Source organism: Struthio camelus, chromosome Z, assembly GCF_040807025.1.
Source record: "Struthio camelus isolate bStrCam1 chromosome Z, bStrCam1.hap1, whole genome shotgun sequence".
In the NCBI taxonomy this organism is placed as follows: domain Eukaryota; kingdom Metazoa; phylum Chordata; class Aves; order Struthioniformes; family Struthionidae; genus Struthio; species Struthio camelus.
In genome coordinates, this window is record NC_090982.1 from 28831748 (window position 1) to 28846163 (window position 14416).

Sequence of the window (14416 nt, forward strand, 5' to 3'; positions counted from 1 at the left end):
CGTTGGGATATATTGTGGCTGACATAGCCAATACAGAAAGGAAAGTTGAAGTCTTTCTCCCTAATCCAGTAAGCACTTTAGATGCTACAAATAATGGAAGAACTTTGGTTATTTTGGCAGAAAACACAACATCTGGACCTGGAAATCATATTGAAAGCATAGATCAGTATGGTTTCTCCACTCAGCTCATCAAGTGAGTTTTATTGGTAATTAGACCAAATGTCATCCAAGGTTGTTCTGCCAAATCAGCAGGTGCAAATTGTATTTCTGGTGTAAGGAAAAACGAAGTTTTAAAACAAAGGCATTGTCTTTTAATTTTATTGTCCTGTGTACTGCAGTCCTAGATTGAAATATTAACCTTAACTACAAATTTCTGTTGGTTTAAGTATAACTTCAGAGCTGCCGTTCAGCAAAGTTGAATGGAATATAGAACGCAGGCACTGATTCCTCAGGGACCAAAGCTACAGCTTTGTCCTTTACGCAGCCACTTCACATGTTGGGGCAGCTGCAAGTTTAGAGTAGGCAATTAATAAAGGACCAATACTAATTCTCGTTAATAAAGGATGAGAGACTTTTGCACAGCATAAAAATTTCTTACATGTTAATTTTTCTTTATGTAACAACTCTTCTCCTTGTTCACACGTGTTTAAGGTAGATCAAATAAATGACTGGAATACTATTTGGAATTATTAAAATGTTTCTGTGGGGAAGATTGAATATTATGCCAGGTTAGTTTGCTGATAATAGTAATTCTGTAGCTTTTGAAGAACTCACTTTGTGATGTGAGCTGAAAAAGTGGTTTACTATTGGAGTCTCTAGCAACAGCAGTGAATTGCTGTCAGATTTCATACATCTGGACAATAACTGATACATGAGGAAATTGATGGACGGTCTAAGATCCAATTAAAAACTTTAAAGTAATCTGAAGATGAAGAGAAAAAAGATGTCAGACGTTTATAACCACCTTTTAAGCAGTAGCAGTCTTCCGAGTTTTTACATATTGATTCAAGTGAAATGAGTTCAAGAGTGGTATAAAACATGCTCTGACTTTGTTTCACGTGTACTACTAGTGTGTAAATTTGTCTCCACTACCACTCTGTTCTGTCCCATTTCTGACTTTGTCAAAGGCCTCTGTGCTCTCCAAGGAATTAGGGTTGTGAGGTGAGATTGGGATGCTTTCCAAATGCAGGGATACCACTCTAAAAGTTTTTAAGGTACTGAGCATATTTACAGCTCTGTCTCTATGTAGGTGATCACATCTGGTATTAGGTCATTGCAGTGGCAGGTAAAGGTACTACAGGTAAGACTAAGACCCCTGCAGATAGGGGTTGTGTGCTTGGATTAGTCTGCATTTTGCAGCTGCTGGAGTATCTTTTTTCTGTAGATTTATTCCATTTCCTTATTTAGTGAATTAACTCTCAAACGTTTGCTAACATAACCAGATTACAGAACCTTTTCTTTTAAAAAAAAAAAAAAAAAAAAAAGGAACTTATTTGTTTTTAAAACTAGTGTTTATTTTCTTACAGTAGTAAAACTAATATTGAGCAAACAATAATTTATCATTTTTAACCTTTCATTGCTTGGTAGTTTTATATCGTCAGTCAAATAGTGGTCTGACATACTCCAACTGAGTTACTCCAGTCTTACTTCAAATATTAATAATTAATAATCTGTAAAACTAAAAAAAAAAGTAGGCAGGTATATTGGAGGCTTAATTAAAAGTCCTTTTATGTCTTAGTTCTATAAACCACTTTGGTAGTGCTCTTGCTATGAGAATTACCAGCAGTAAACTGGATATCCCTCTGTGAGGTATTTCATAATGGATAGGTGCAAGTCTAATGTTAAGAGTAATCAAAACCGGAAAATAGAGCTAGGAATATCTAATGAAGTATCCTTGCGGAGAATATTTAGTTTTCACTTCTCAGTGTCAGGGTAGGTACAAGTGTTGCATTTGCAGAGGGACTTGTGATGTTTTTTATTTTCCAATTAATCTCTATTGTCTACAAAGCTATATAGCTCGTAGCTAACACTGAGGAGGTGTTAGTTCTCCGTTCAACTTTCTGGAAAGCTTAACACATCACATGCTGGCAGAGAAGCAAATAATTTGTGAATCTTAGTAGAACGAAATACATTTTGTGGCATTTGGGGGACATTTATATAGTTTTTGAATAGGATAACAACCTGTGGGACAGTTAAGTACTGTACATCCGTAATAATTTTTATAATTCTCAGTTCATAATATATTAAAAAAGGTTACAGTGGGGTGATATGATTTGTCCAAAATAAGCTAGCAAGCTAATGAAAAGACAGAAAGAGGTAACCCAGCTCTCTCAAACCCTACTCTAGCCTTACCTCTGTGCTATACAAAGCATAAGAAAGTTAATCTTGCTGTAATGCAGAACAATTACAGATGCTTTTCCTCCTAATGAGGCTGTAGTGATGGTTGTTGGCCAAATACTTCTCCCTTACAATTTCTTTTAATAGAAGAGAGATAATGGTCATGCTTTGAAAAGTTTAGATTAGGTTTGGTCAGTAAGAGAAATCACTGGCATTGTTGCACAGCTCTGCAGATTAAATACAACTATGTGAATTTGTTGTCTGTACTCACCTATTCTTCCTCTTTCCCACGTATAATTTCCCAAAATGTGCAAGTTCCTGCCAGTTTTCTCCTTCACCCTTTCCCTGTCTCTCTCATTATACCATTCATGCCATGAAAATCCATTTGTACACTGAACCAGACCAGGAGCCTGGTATCTTGGGTCACGTGTCTCATCTGGGCAGTTTGTATAGCCAGCCCTCTTCTTTGACCCTGCAATATGTTGTGTTTTGCAACGTTGTAGATGCTGGTTTGAGAGATTTTTTCAGTTATTTAAAGAGATCCAAGCTCCTACTTCGTAAGAAAGGCAGGGAGAGATTGAGATCAGAAGCATGGCGACTCCTAGACAGAAACTAAATACGGAGTTTCCAAAAATGTCTTTAGAAGACTGGGGAAAGAAAGAAAGAAAGAAAAAAAAAAAGGCCAATTTGTCAATCTCTTCCTTATTTATTTCTTATACTATTTTTCTTACTGAATTCTTCCTCCCCTGTAAGAGCTAAATTCAAGCAGTGACTTAATAGGTAGACATGTGATCAGTAGTTGTGATTTTGAAGCCAGCTGGGTTAGAGAGGAAGAAATAATCTAAACTTTCTGACATACTGTTTATGTGCTTTCTGGAAAGCTATCTTTTGGAAACCTGTTATTCAAATGCTTGTGTATTTTGGTCACTAGATAATCAGTGTCTTTGAGGGAACACATTTTAAAAAGTCTGTTAGGTCAAGTGGATTCGTTCTCTGTGGTTTGCTGTCAGATTTTTCCAGTTTTAGTATGGGCCTAATTAAATGTCCTCACTGTTAGTCCTTTATCTCTTTTAGAAAATTGAGATCAGTACAGTGGTGATGAATACTCTCTAAATGGTTTTATTATTTTTAACTTTAGTGAGAGCTAACCTATGTATTTTTACAAAATATTGGGGTATGGTATCTGCAACAAAGTGTTTACAGGTAACTTTATTGAATCTTACTGATTTATACTAATCTATTTTTACCTCCAGTTTGCAACAGATGAGGAACATGCAAGCAGTCATGTTGCTGTCCCCAACTGGGATGCAGTAATCTTCATTTAATCACTCATTGCTTGGAAAGTCAGGAATCCTAAGGTTGCCAAGCCATGTTAAAATTGCAGAACCTCAGTATTTAAAATTGAATAATGTACTGTTGCCCATATGTTAAATTCACTTTCCTAGTACAGAAGATCCTGCTACAGTATTCCCCAAAAATGTATGAATGAATTAAGCAAGCTGAGGGGAAACAAAAAAATCAGAAACATGCTAAGCATTATTTGAAGTGCATTTATTCAGTCTTGCTGTATGCATGATCTTGGGTTTTTGTATGGAATTAAGTATAGATTTATTCCCAGGGTTAATGACTAATGTTTTGGAGGTGACTTCACATAAAGATTAGGAAATGAGTCCTCCCTAGATATATTTTCAATGCGCTGATTTCTTATGCTGACTCTAAACTGCATTGATCAACAGGAGTTTGGAAAGCGCTAAAGATACATAGAAAACTGAGTCCTGAAATCTTTCTTGAAATTACATTGTTCCTTGCCAGATTTCGTTAGAATTGATGTTTATTTGTGCAGCTGCATTAACAAAGACCAAACAATTCTACATAATCAAGAACATACGATGTCACAGATCTGTCATATTATGACTTTATGAAAGTAGCCTTTTATTTAAAAGTGTGTGGCAATATGCTTTGTTGTAATTTATACCTACTGGGATAAATATATTTTAAGTGCAAAATGAATACGTGACTTTTTAGTCGCATATTCAAAGCTAAAAAACTTTCATCTCTTTTAGAAAATTGAAAATGGAAGATTTGCAAAATTCAGATACATTGCACATGCCATGGTCAACAGTACAGATTTGTTAATGGTAACAAAAAGGTAAACAGTTTTGTCTCTGAATAATAAGTAACTGAAACTGTATCATCAAAATATGCATGCCTTAATAGTTCTTGATCCATAATGGTGCTTTTACGTGTCTGGCATTATGTATGTAGATATAAAAATGGGGAAAGCATGCTTAGTGTGCTAATGATCTTGTTTGACAGCAGTATTGCTGAGGATTAGAGTAGATTATTTTGAGTGTCACAGTAGTTCCTCTAATTAAGGAGGGAAAACGAATGTGGCTTTTGTGATTGATGTAGTCAAGACAGATTTGTTATAAATCTGATCAGGGTGAAGCCAGTGGAACTGTGGGATTCATAAATTAACATATGGAAGAAAAAAAGGATAATACAAGAATGGAAAGTCAGTAACATCCAGCAGTGGAGAATCAGGCATCCTTCTTGGATGAAGAGTCCGTAAAAGCTTTATTTCTTAGAAATAAAGCTAGAAGTAGTGTTACTGTTTTGCTATAAAATACAATAATTTAAATAAATTATGTGAACCTTCAGAATTCAGTCTTTCCAAAAGTATGCTCTATGGCTGTTATATGTAGTTAGATGGGAACTATTTTGAAACAATGACATTGCTAGATCTAGGGTTTAACAAATAACCTAATAACTTTTAAGTATTTTATTTTAACGTTAATTCTTAAATTGTCAATTTTATTCTGCTCTCTCTAGTGGCGTATTATTTGTGACAAAAGGTACGTTTGGACAGCTGACGTGTGAATGGCAATACACTTACGATGAATTTACCAAAGAGCCATTCATTGTTGATGGCAGAAGATTACGCATTGAAGCCAAGGTATGTTAACCTTGTCGCGTTTTGTTCTCTTCTGTGTTGCTGTTTGTAATCTTGAGCTCTGAATTCCTGACCCCTCTTCTAGCTGAAATGCATTTGAGAAAGGGAGCTGAAATTTGGTATTAGAAAACTCCTGAGATAACTTGCCTCTGACCATTTTGAGCAGAATGCCATTTTGAGCCAATTTTTTTTTCTATATGCACCACTTTGTGGTATATTCATAATTTGGAAAATAGTGATGCAGCAAAGCTCTTTCTTGTCAGAGGGTCACAGTATACTTCCATCACGTGCTCTGCCTGAAATTGAAAGTCAGCATGCAAAAATAGGCAAAATTATTGTCATCCTAAAGTTTCAAATATATTTGCTCATTCTCTTTGCATACAGTATGGTTCAAGGAATTTTTTTCCCACCTGCCAATGAAAAAGTTTTTCAGAAGTATAATGGGGTATTTATATCATTAAAAAAGAACATAATGGGATACCCTTATTCCTCTCAGTTCAAGCTGAGAAATGTTGGTTTTTGGTTGCCGCTCTTCATTAAAAGTCAAAACCAAAAATCCTCCTTTCCCTGGTATTTTTGCAAAGGAGAAAGGAGCAAGCCAAGCACTGATATCAGAGCCTGCTTATAAAGTCAAAGTTCCTAAAGAACTAAAATTAAATTCTGGTCAAGATGGTGACTGAATTGCCTTTGAATCCATAAATTTACCTGCCAGCGTTTTTCTCTTTTTTTTTTTTTTTTTTCTTTTTTAGTATATAAGATTCACATGCGTAATTACACATCTTGGATGTCAGGGCAGTCTTGACGTTGTACCTGCAAGGAACAAAGTCATTCAGTTTTTTACTCAGGTTTTTTATTTCTATTGCAGAGAGCATGAAAGGCAAAGCAGTATTTGGTTTGGAATACCCCAAGCTGGTTTTCTGACTGCGTGTAAACTTTTACAAGAGGAAATCCTACCATGATTGTTAGTTTCTGCCGTTTGAGGCAACACTGAATAACATTTTTATTTTAACCTCTGTAGAGCAACAGTTTGAGAGTTCACGTGTCTGTAGTATGCTCTTTACTGAACAAAATCTGAGGCTGAAAACTGTATTTGGCAAAGCAGGGCCTGTGGTCTTGCTATTTTCACTACCTAAGGCCAGTGCTTGCAAGTCAGTGTTAGTGGAATGTCCACACAGGCAATGACTTGAAGGAGAATGAAAAATTGTTAACTTAGAGGGTACTGGATTTTGTGATCCCACACGTATCCCATACAGATATTCCATTATCTGCCTTCCATTCCTGTCTATTTTCATAGTCTGCTTTCCAGGGACTCCGTGGTAAAAGGTAGTGCTGGGAGGTTCCACTCCACTGTGCCTTCAGGCAAGGAGTGAAGTTTCTCAGTGCGCGTGCACGCCATGTTGAACATATGCAGATTAGTGTAGTTGGTACACATTGTGCTCTGAACCATAGCTGCCTGAATGGTAAATAACTTCTTACTCGTCAAGTTTGAAGAAACTAGATTCACTTCTGATTTTTTTTTTTTTTTTTTACTTTTTTAGGAACGAGTTAAGTCTGTGTTCCATGCCAAAGAATTTGGGAAAATTATTAATTTTAAAACTCCAGAGGATGCTAAGGTAAATTCACAATATTATTGAAGCTATACTATGTTAAATTTACTTTAGCTATACTATGTTAAATTTACTTTAGAGAGAATTGAAATAGTAATGTTCTTGAGCCTCATGAGTGTTGACAAGAAAATGTTTTGTGATTTATATCCTCTGGAGGTGAACTGTCTTAATGGCTGTGGGTTTAAACCCTGCAGCTTTTCAGACGAGCTAGCTGGTATTTAGAAATGTGAAATACCAGCTGCTTTTCCACTTTCATGTAGATGCTTATAAGAATTGTTATTGTTCATATAATGCACATAATCTCCTAGTCTTCTGTCAAAAATGTTAGTTAATAAACCTGTTTATTTCTGCAAGTCATAATGGTGACTGATTTAGTAGATATGGATATGAAGCTTTTGTGAATGGAAGTAGAAAGTATGTAATTGTTTTTATTTATGCAGTGTTTCAGTACAAGCCAGAGTGCTCCCCTATATAGACAATGTTGTGTAGTTAGTTCAGTTAGAACAGAATTCTTATGAAACTGCTATGTATATTTAAATTCAGTATTGCCATGTGGCCATTATACAGATAGTTATTTCAATGATCTGTTCAGTACTCAGTTTCAGAAACAGTTGATCCCAACAGCAAATTTTCCCGTACTTAAATTGATGGAATGATAACTGTCTGTCAGACAGCTGATTTAACAGCTAAGAAGAAACTAATCAGTCAGGAATGTGAAGTAAATAGTACATTTTAATAGAATGATATTTATATATTTCCTCCATAACTAGAGTTCATTCTTCTGTTCCTCAAAATACACTTTTGATTGAAGAATGAAAAAAAAAAAAAAAAATCCCACTTGAGAAGCATTTTAGAAAAACAGAAACACTAAATTTTCTAGTAGATACTGATTTGCATCACATATCTCTACATGTTCACAGCATTACGTCACTGTAGTTTTCACTAGAACAGAGTAGGTCTGATTCACATGTGGTACCGGAACTGTGATAGAGCAGAGTTGTGTGAGGTCTGTGTTGTTCGTCTAACTTACTGTTCTCACAAACAGTAAATTAATCTTTCAGGCTTTTATATGTTTACACTAGTGGGATATGATACCCTAGGATCAAGCTTTGCGATAGTCTGCAAAAGCTGCATCTGCTCGGAAGTTGCTTTTGTCTTCTTAAGGAGAGTTTCTAACTAGACCTGAGTGGTACCTTTTGATTTTTAGTTCTCTGTACTCTTTGGAGGTATGGAGCTCTTGGTGTTTTTTTCCTCTCCTGATCCAGGAGACTGTGGAAAGTGAATCCCATATTCACTCACAGCTAAATGAAAAAGACAGAAAGAGAAATCAGCACATCATCTTACAAACACCTGATGTTAAGAGCAAGATGGAAAGCAGTTCCCCTTCAGTATCACTTACTTTGATACTCTTGTGTCCTAATCTGATGTTATCTCTTTTGCAATGATTTTTTTTTTTTGGTGCTGGGAAAGATGGGAGTATCTCCAAGAGGGATGCAAGGAAAAGAAAACTAGAGGAGCTGTATGTACCTTTCACAAAAATGTTTGGAGTGCTTATTTTCCTGGAAAAGCCTATGCGCTTTAGAAAACCAGCTGTAGCAGGAATGAGAATATGAAGTGGAAAAGCTCACTGCCGGACTTGCTGTGGATTTTGGTTTTGTCTTAGTGAAGGAGTACTTTCCAGATTTATTCAAAAATGGCCATTGTGGCCTGTAGGAGCTGTCCTACTGACTATAAGTAAACTGCAGTTGACTATGGGGATTTCACTGCGTGGTACCCCCCTATACATCTTATCGCATGTGTATGCTAAATTTGGGAGAGTGCTTCTGCACAAAATGCTGTCCCAGTGAAGCACATTTGACTAAGTTTTTCCAAAGTACAGGTAGGAAGGCACCTTCCTACCATGCAGTTCTGGCTTTTTTGAGAATTCCTTCCGGGCCTCTAATTGATGGCTCACTCCTAGAAATGTTTCATGTGTGTTTGTGCACAGAGAGAGGATGCTGAGGCAAGTGTTTTAGGAACAGTGAATATGAAAGTTGCACCCTTTAGCGTTAAGAGTATGAAGTCACTTCAGGGAGACTCCTGTGAACGTTCTTGTTCACTTTGTGAACACTCTTCCCCACTTTGACCATTTATACACAAAGTATTTTCTGCCTCTATAAGAAGTGTCATATTCTAGCCTGAATATAGTGATTTATTGAAGAGCCAAGAGGTCTTTCAAATCTTCAGTATCTTGCTAAGCAGGCTCTTATTTCTTTGGGGGTGTGCTTGTGATCCTACAGATCTAGGACCCCACTGTCTTTTTAACACAGGATCTGATTTGTGATAATCCACTCGTCTTTCTTGAAAGTTTTATATATAGCTATTTTTCTCATGACAATCCCTATCTATAAGATTTCATCTCCTACCTTAGATTTCTGTGTCACTGCCCCCTTTATTTTTTCTAAACTCTCGGGAACTAATTTCCCTCTCAGTATGTTTAACACACTCATGAATTTGAAATTCATGAAAAGAAACTGAATAGAATTGACAGTAACTTGTTTCTGAATAACTGTATTATCATGTTGCTGGAACCTATTCTTGTCCGTTGTCTTTAGTTATCCTTGCTTCTAGACTCTCATCTGTAACTTGCCTTGAGTCCTAGACCAATGCACAGCATTAATAATGATCATGTGTGATGTCTTGTAATTTTATAAAATATCATTCATTGAATGCAGAGCACCCGACTGAACTATCAACCGTGTCAACTTAATTAGCTGTGATCTTCAGTGTCACCACGTCAGATATTGGTATTTAAATGTTTCCCTTGTCAAGCACAAAAATTAGGAATTTATTATTTACAGAAGGATTGCTAGCGCAGTGCTAAAACTCAGTTAGGAAAAGAGTATACAGTGAAGTGTTTGCCCATCTCAGTCAAATTTTCAGTTGCTCTGTATGGTTATTACTAAAGAATAATTTTTATTTTTATCTTTTGCCTCATACAGTGGATCCTTTCTAAACTGGAAGAAGTAAGGGAGAATCAGCCAAAACTGTAACCACTGAAGGAAGCACCAAGACATGAAGAACACTGAATAAACAAGTTACCTTCTAATTCTTCTTTAACATGCGGACCTATCTGAATTACCAGCAAAAACCAAAAACAAAAAAAGGAGGGAAGGAGGATTTATAAAACTATTTATTATTGTTGCATCACTCCACTGATATATCACTTTCAAATCATTGTCACAAAAATAATGGCTGTTTAAAAAAAAAAAAAAAAAAAACCAAAAAACTGATGATGATAAAATATTTGCCAACTTTTGGCATGTTGCATTTTTTTTTACTTACGAGTGCCAGATTTCATTTTTTCAAAATACAGTATAAAATTAGTATGTTTTACCTCCAATTCTTTACATTTGATACTGAAATTGCACTCTGGAATAATTCTTATGATATTATACAGAGCATAAATTGATCTAAATCCGAAAAGAAATTGAAAATCAGTATTTAGTTTCTGTCTTCAGTTTTTTTATGATTTGAGGCATCATGCTGTGTTGAAATTCAGATTTCTTCATCTGGAGAAATGTGAATTTAACTGGTACTGGTCTTACAACTCCAATTTTAAGAAGAATGCTGCTGATCAGAAAAGTCTAATTTAAATGTCTAAATGGCAAGGGGGGCTGCTTGGTTAACAAATGTCTTTTTTTCTTTTTGTAAATGAATACAGTGTGTTATGATGAATTTACAACACAGTATCATTTTTAGTGTAAGGTTTTTTATATTCAACTCAAGGAAATATTCAAAGAAATCCGTTAGTTTACAAAAGCATATAATATGTAAATTAATACATCTCTATACCAGGAATGTGAATGAAACCCTACTACTCTAAATAAAAGTTATCAACAGACTTGCCAACTCAGTGAGGAAGTCCTAGGGTTTAAGGACACTGTTGCATACCAAAAAAATATCCCTTGTATTACATAGTATCGCATGCTAAGCAAACTAAAATGTTTAATAGAGTCAAATTTATATTAATAATAAATACAATATTTCACAGTTGTTTTTATCAGCATTACTTACCCAGTAAAACTTTTTAGGTTTCATCTCCACAAAGCAGAACTTCGGTAGGGAGTGCCTGAAGCTGGGGGATACTGCTTGTTTCTTAGATTCAGTAATTACAGTACTGGTGAATTGATATACAAAATAAGGGAAACAGTAGAGTGTTATATTAAGTTTTGAATAAATTCCCATATCAAAGTTTGCAAAATATCTGGTGCACATAATAGTATCTGCTGCCAAAATATTCTTTCCAAGCCATAGTTTGGAATGTTTATACCTATGGCTTTTAATTTTTCTGAAATTGCTGGTGGTGCTTGAGAGGGGCAAGCTGTCGCATTATTATGAAATCTAAAATGACTGGCATGCTAACCTACAACTGTAGTTCTTTCATTTGCTTGTCTTGTCTTTGCTGTTGAGTAACCATTTAGTTGGTTACAAAATACATATAATATTTTAATTTTCCCATAAATTTTACTCTTTGATATTTTGATGTAATTTGAATCAAAAGATAAGTGAGTTCCAAACTGTGGCAAAGACAGTGTTCCTCCCCTGGTTTGTACAAGAAACATGTACCAAGAATGTAACTCAGGTTAGAATCATGCCAGAATAATAGAAAACTTTGCCTTAGATAAGTAGTGTCCTTAGCTGTGCTGAGTACCACTCTGCATCTCTAATTTGTTTTTAATCTATCACTTTTCATCTTGAGCATGATAGCTGTTGCACCTACAGCTTCATCATCATCTTGATTCCTGAATATGGTGTTAGTTGTGTCCTCCTCTCTCCTATCCCCAGTATTTACTGTTCAGCTGCTGCAACTTCCACTTCTGCTTCCTCTTGCAAGTATTTTGTATGTTTCCATTTGTGTAACTTTTCAATTTTACCCTATTTTATACTTGTTCTCTTTGCAGAGCCTCGGTTTTGATGAGCTTATCATCTCCAGTTAATATCTTTCTCGTATTTACTTTGCCAACAAACTCCTGATTCTCAAATCTTGTCAAGTGCTCTTCAGTAATGATTGACCAATGTTAACCATTAATTATGAAGGAGCAGTTGTAAATGGCAGTGCATGGCTATGGCTAAGCTCCTGCTGTGGAAAAATTAACAATTCCCCCAGTTTTGCTATTTTACTACAAAGAATAAACTATTTTGATGTGTGCTAACTAAAAGCCTTAACATGAGAACTAAAAGCACCTGAAAGTATCTTGGTTCCATCAGGATCCAGAATATTAAAAAATTAGTGGAGGACTTTCCCACCACACCCCTTGTTGCAGCTTGTAATCACGACATGTTTTTCTCGAGGTCCTTTTTCTACTCAGTAAATTTCATCTGTTTCCTTTTTTCTCCCCTTACGCTCTCTCCATGCAATCATGAATGAATTTTGTTATTCTCAGTAGACAACCTCTGCTCTTTCTATTCTTTGCTTCATTACACACTGTATTTACTTCCCTTAACATAGATCGAATTAAAAAAATACAGGCTTTCCCTGGCAATATTGAACTTGCCTGGTTATAACCAGCTTGGGGAGAGGTGAAAGGTATTCAATCATGCCGTTGTGTAGTTTACTGTATTACTGCAAATTGTTTGAGATATCTGCTCTGCTCTGCCTCCTTCCGTATTTGAATATATACATTTTTCAACAAGAAAGTAGAACTCTCTAATTTTTATTAATAATTTATATGCAACTAAACAACGGAATCTTAATAAAAATTAAAATGCAAGCACTTAGGTCTGTATACTGTAGCGTTTAAAAATATACTGTGGCCTTTATTGAAGAATATTTTCTTTTCTAGATGACTGTTTTCTAGATTTACTTATTTTCAGAAAAGTCATTTGGCTTCTGTAGTGGTTGTTATTTCTCACTGGTTAGAGTTAGCTCTATGAGAGCAAAGAAAAACCAAAAAGATGATGACTAATAGTTCTGCTGGGTCCAGATAACTAGCTAGTGAAAAGTACTGTAAAATATGTCAGAATCATTACTAAAACATTTATAAGTCAAGCTGTTTGCATCTCTTTTTGCTCACCTGCATGGCTTTGCATGGCTTTTCATTTTTTCCCAGGCCTTTTCCCCACCTTCAGTAAAGTGAAACTGAATTTTATTTGATTGGACATAATTATAATTTGATTCTTTATAAATGGCATTAATTGAATGTTTTACTTAATCCTACTGTTAATCGGTGTTACCGTTACTCAGAATTTTCAGGCAGAAATTGACAAATTAAGCCAAATCCTGTCTCTGAAAACACCAGGTCCACCTTCTGCTGTAGCAAGCTCAGTGAGAACAGAATTCAAACTTTAGTCTTTACTTTTGGTTAATTATAAAGACAAGTTAAATTGTCCTTATAGGAAGTGGACTCACAAATTCAGGCTAGCATATAATCTTGTTTTAATGTAACACTTTCTTTTCTCTTAAAGCATTGAAAATCATAGATGATGTTGCCAGGTCACCAGATTCTTTTGAAATCCTTTTTTTCCTGAAAGTTCTGTAAATATGACATTAGCTATTTATTATCCTTGATACTTTACAAAATACATTTCCTTCTCAAAAAATCTGTAAGGTCTTTTGTTCAAGTTATTTTTGACCATTTATCTGCAAATAACAAATTAAATGCCACACACTAGTCAATACAAGATTAGTATTACTATGTATTGGCAGTTAAAATTTAATACTTAAGAGCACAGTTCTTGAATTTGAACTACAATCTACAAGTTGCTTAAGAAATAATTCTAAAATGTAAAATGATTTCAGTAAGTCAGTCACATATCTTCATAGGATTGCTAAATCTTGTGGCTTGTTTGTAAATATCTCCATCCAATGCCATATGATGTTAACAGATATAACTTATTTGAGTTTTATATATTTCCTGGCACTGTATTAACTTCAAAAATAAGTAGAATATTCCACCAAACAATTTAGAAGCTTTTTTTTATTCCTTTGTGATCCTTCCGTATTTGAATTCCAGAAAAAGCTACTTAAAAACGACAGTACTTATGTGATTCCGAGTAGTTCAAGGCAAGAGGTTGCAGTGTTTCTTCAGCACATCATGCGCTTCCACAGGAATTTTTTCCAGCATTAGGTGAAATTCTGCCAGGTGATCCCTTCACCTTGTCAACTGACAAACCCTTAGTGCATATATAGCACGAATTAAAGATGCATCCAATACCAAAAAAATGTTTCTCTCCCAGGAGCAAAGGCTATACGTAGCTGAAGTCCCTAACAGTCCATTCCGGAGTAAGTATTTTTTCTTCTTTTTCCTATACTCAGTTTATCTGCATGTTGTTAGAGGGATTTTTTCTGTTTGCAGAAAACTACAAGAATCGGTCGTAATAGGAAGTCCCTGCACAAAACTTGCATGGAAGGTGGACTTGGTTGAATTCAAGTGGGTAAAAGATTGTATTGCATAAATTAAGAGTCTTCTGATTATAATGTCAATTTGTGCTTTTTAACATCGAGTGAGGTAAAAAGAGAAGTAATGCAGACTTCCTG

The 14416-nt window shown here is 35.3% G+C and overlaps 1 protein-coding gene across 2 annotated transcripts in view; it reads left to right on the forward strand.

Moving 5' to 3' along the window:
• The window catches only part of VPS13A (vacuolar protein sorting 13 homolog A), a 116411-nt gene extending 105479 nt beyond the window's left edge, over positions 1-10932 (forward strand). For both annotated transcript variants that reach the window (XM_068926777.1, XM_068926776.1), the window contains 4 exons: positions 4401-4486; positions 5170-5293; positions 6829-6903; positions 9879-10932. In XM_068926777.1, the coding sequence (XP_068782878.1) occupies positions 4401-4486; positions 5170-5293; positions 6829-6903; positions 9879-9929 (336 nt within the window). In that variant the 3' untranslated portion in view covers positions 9930-10932. The remainder of the gene's footprint in view (positions 1-4400; positions 4487-5169; positions 5294-6828; positions 6904-9878) is intronic.
• Positions 10933-14416: the final 3484 nt, after the last annotated feature.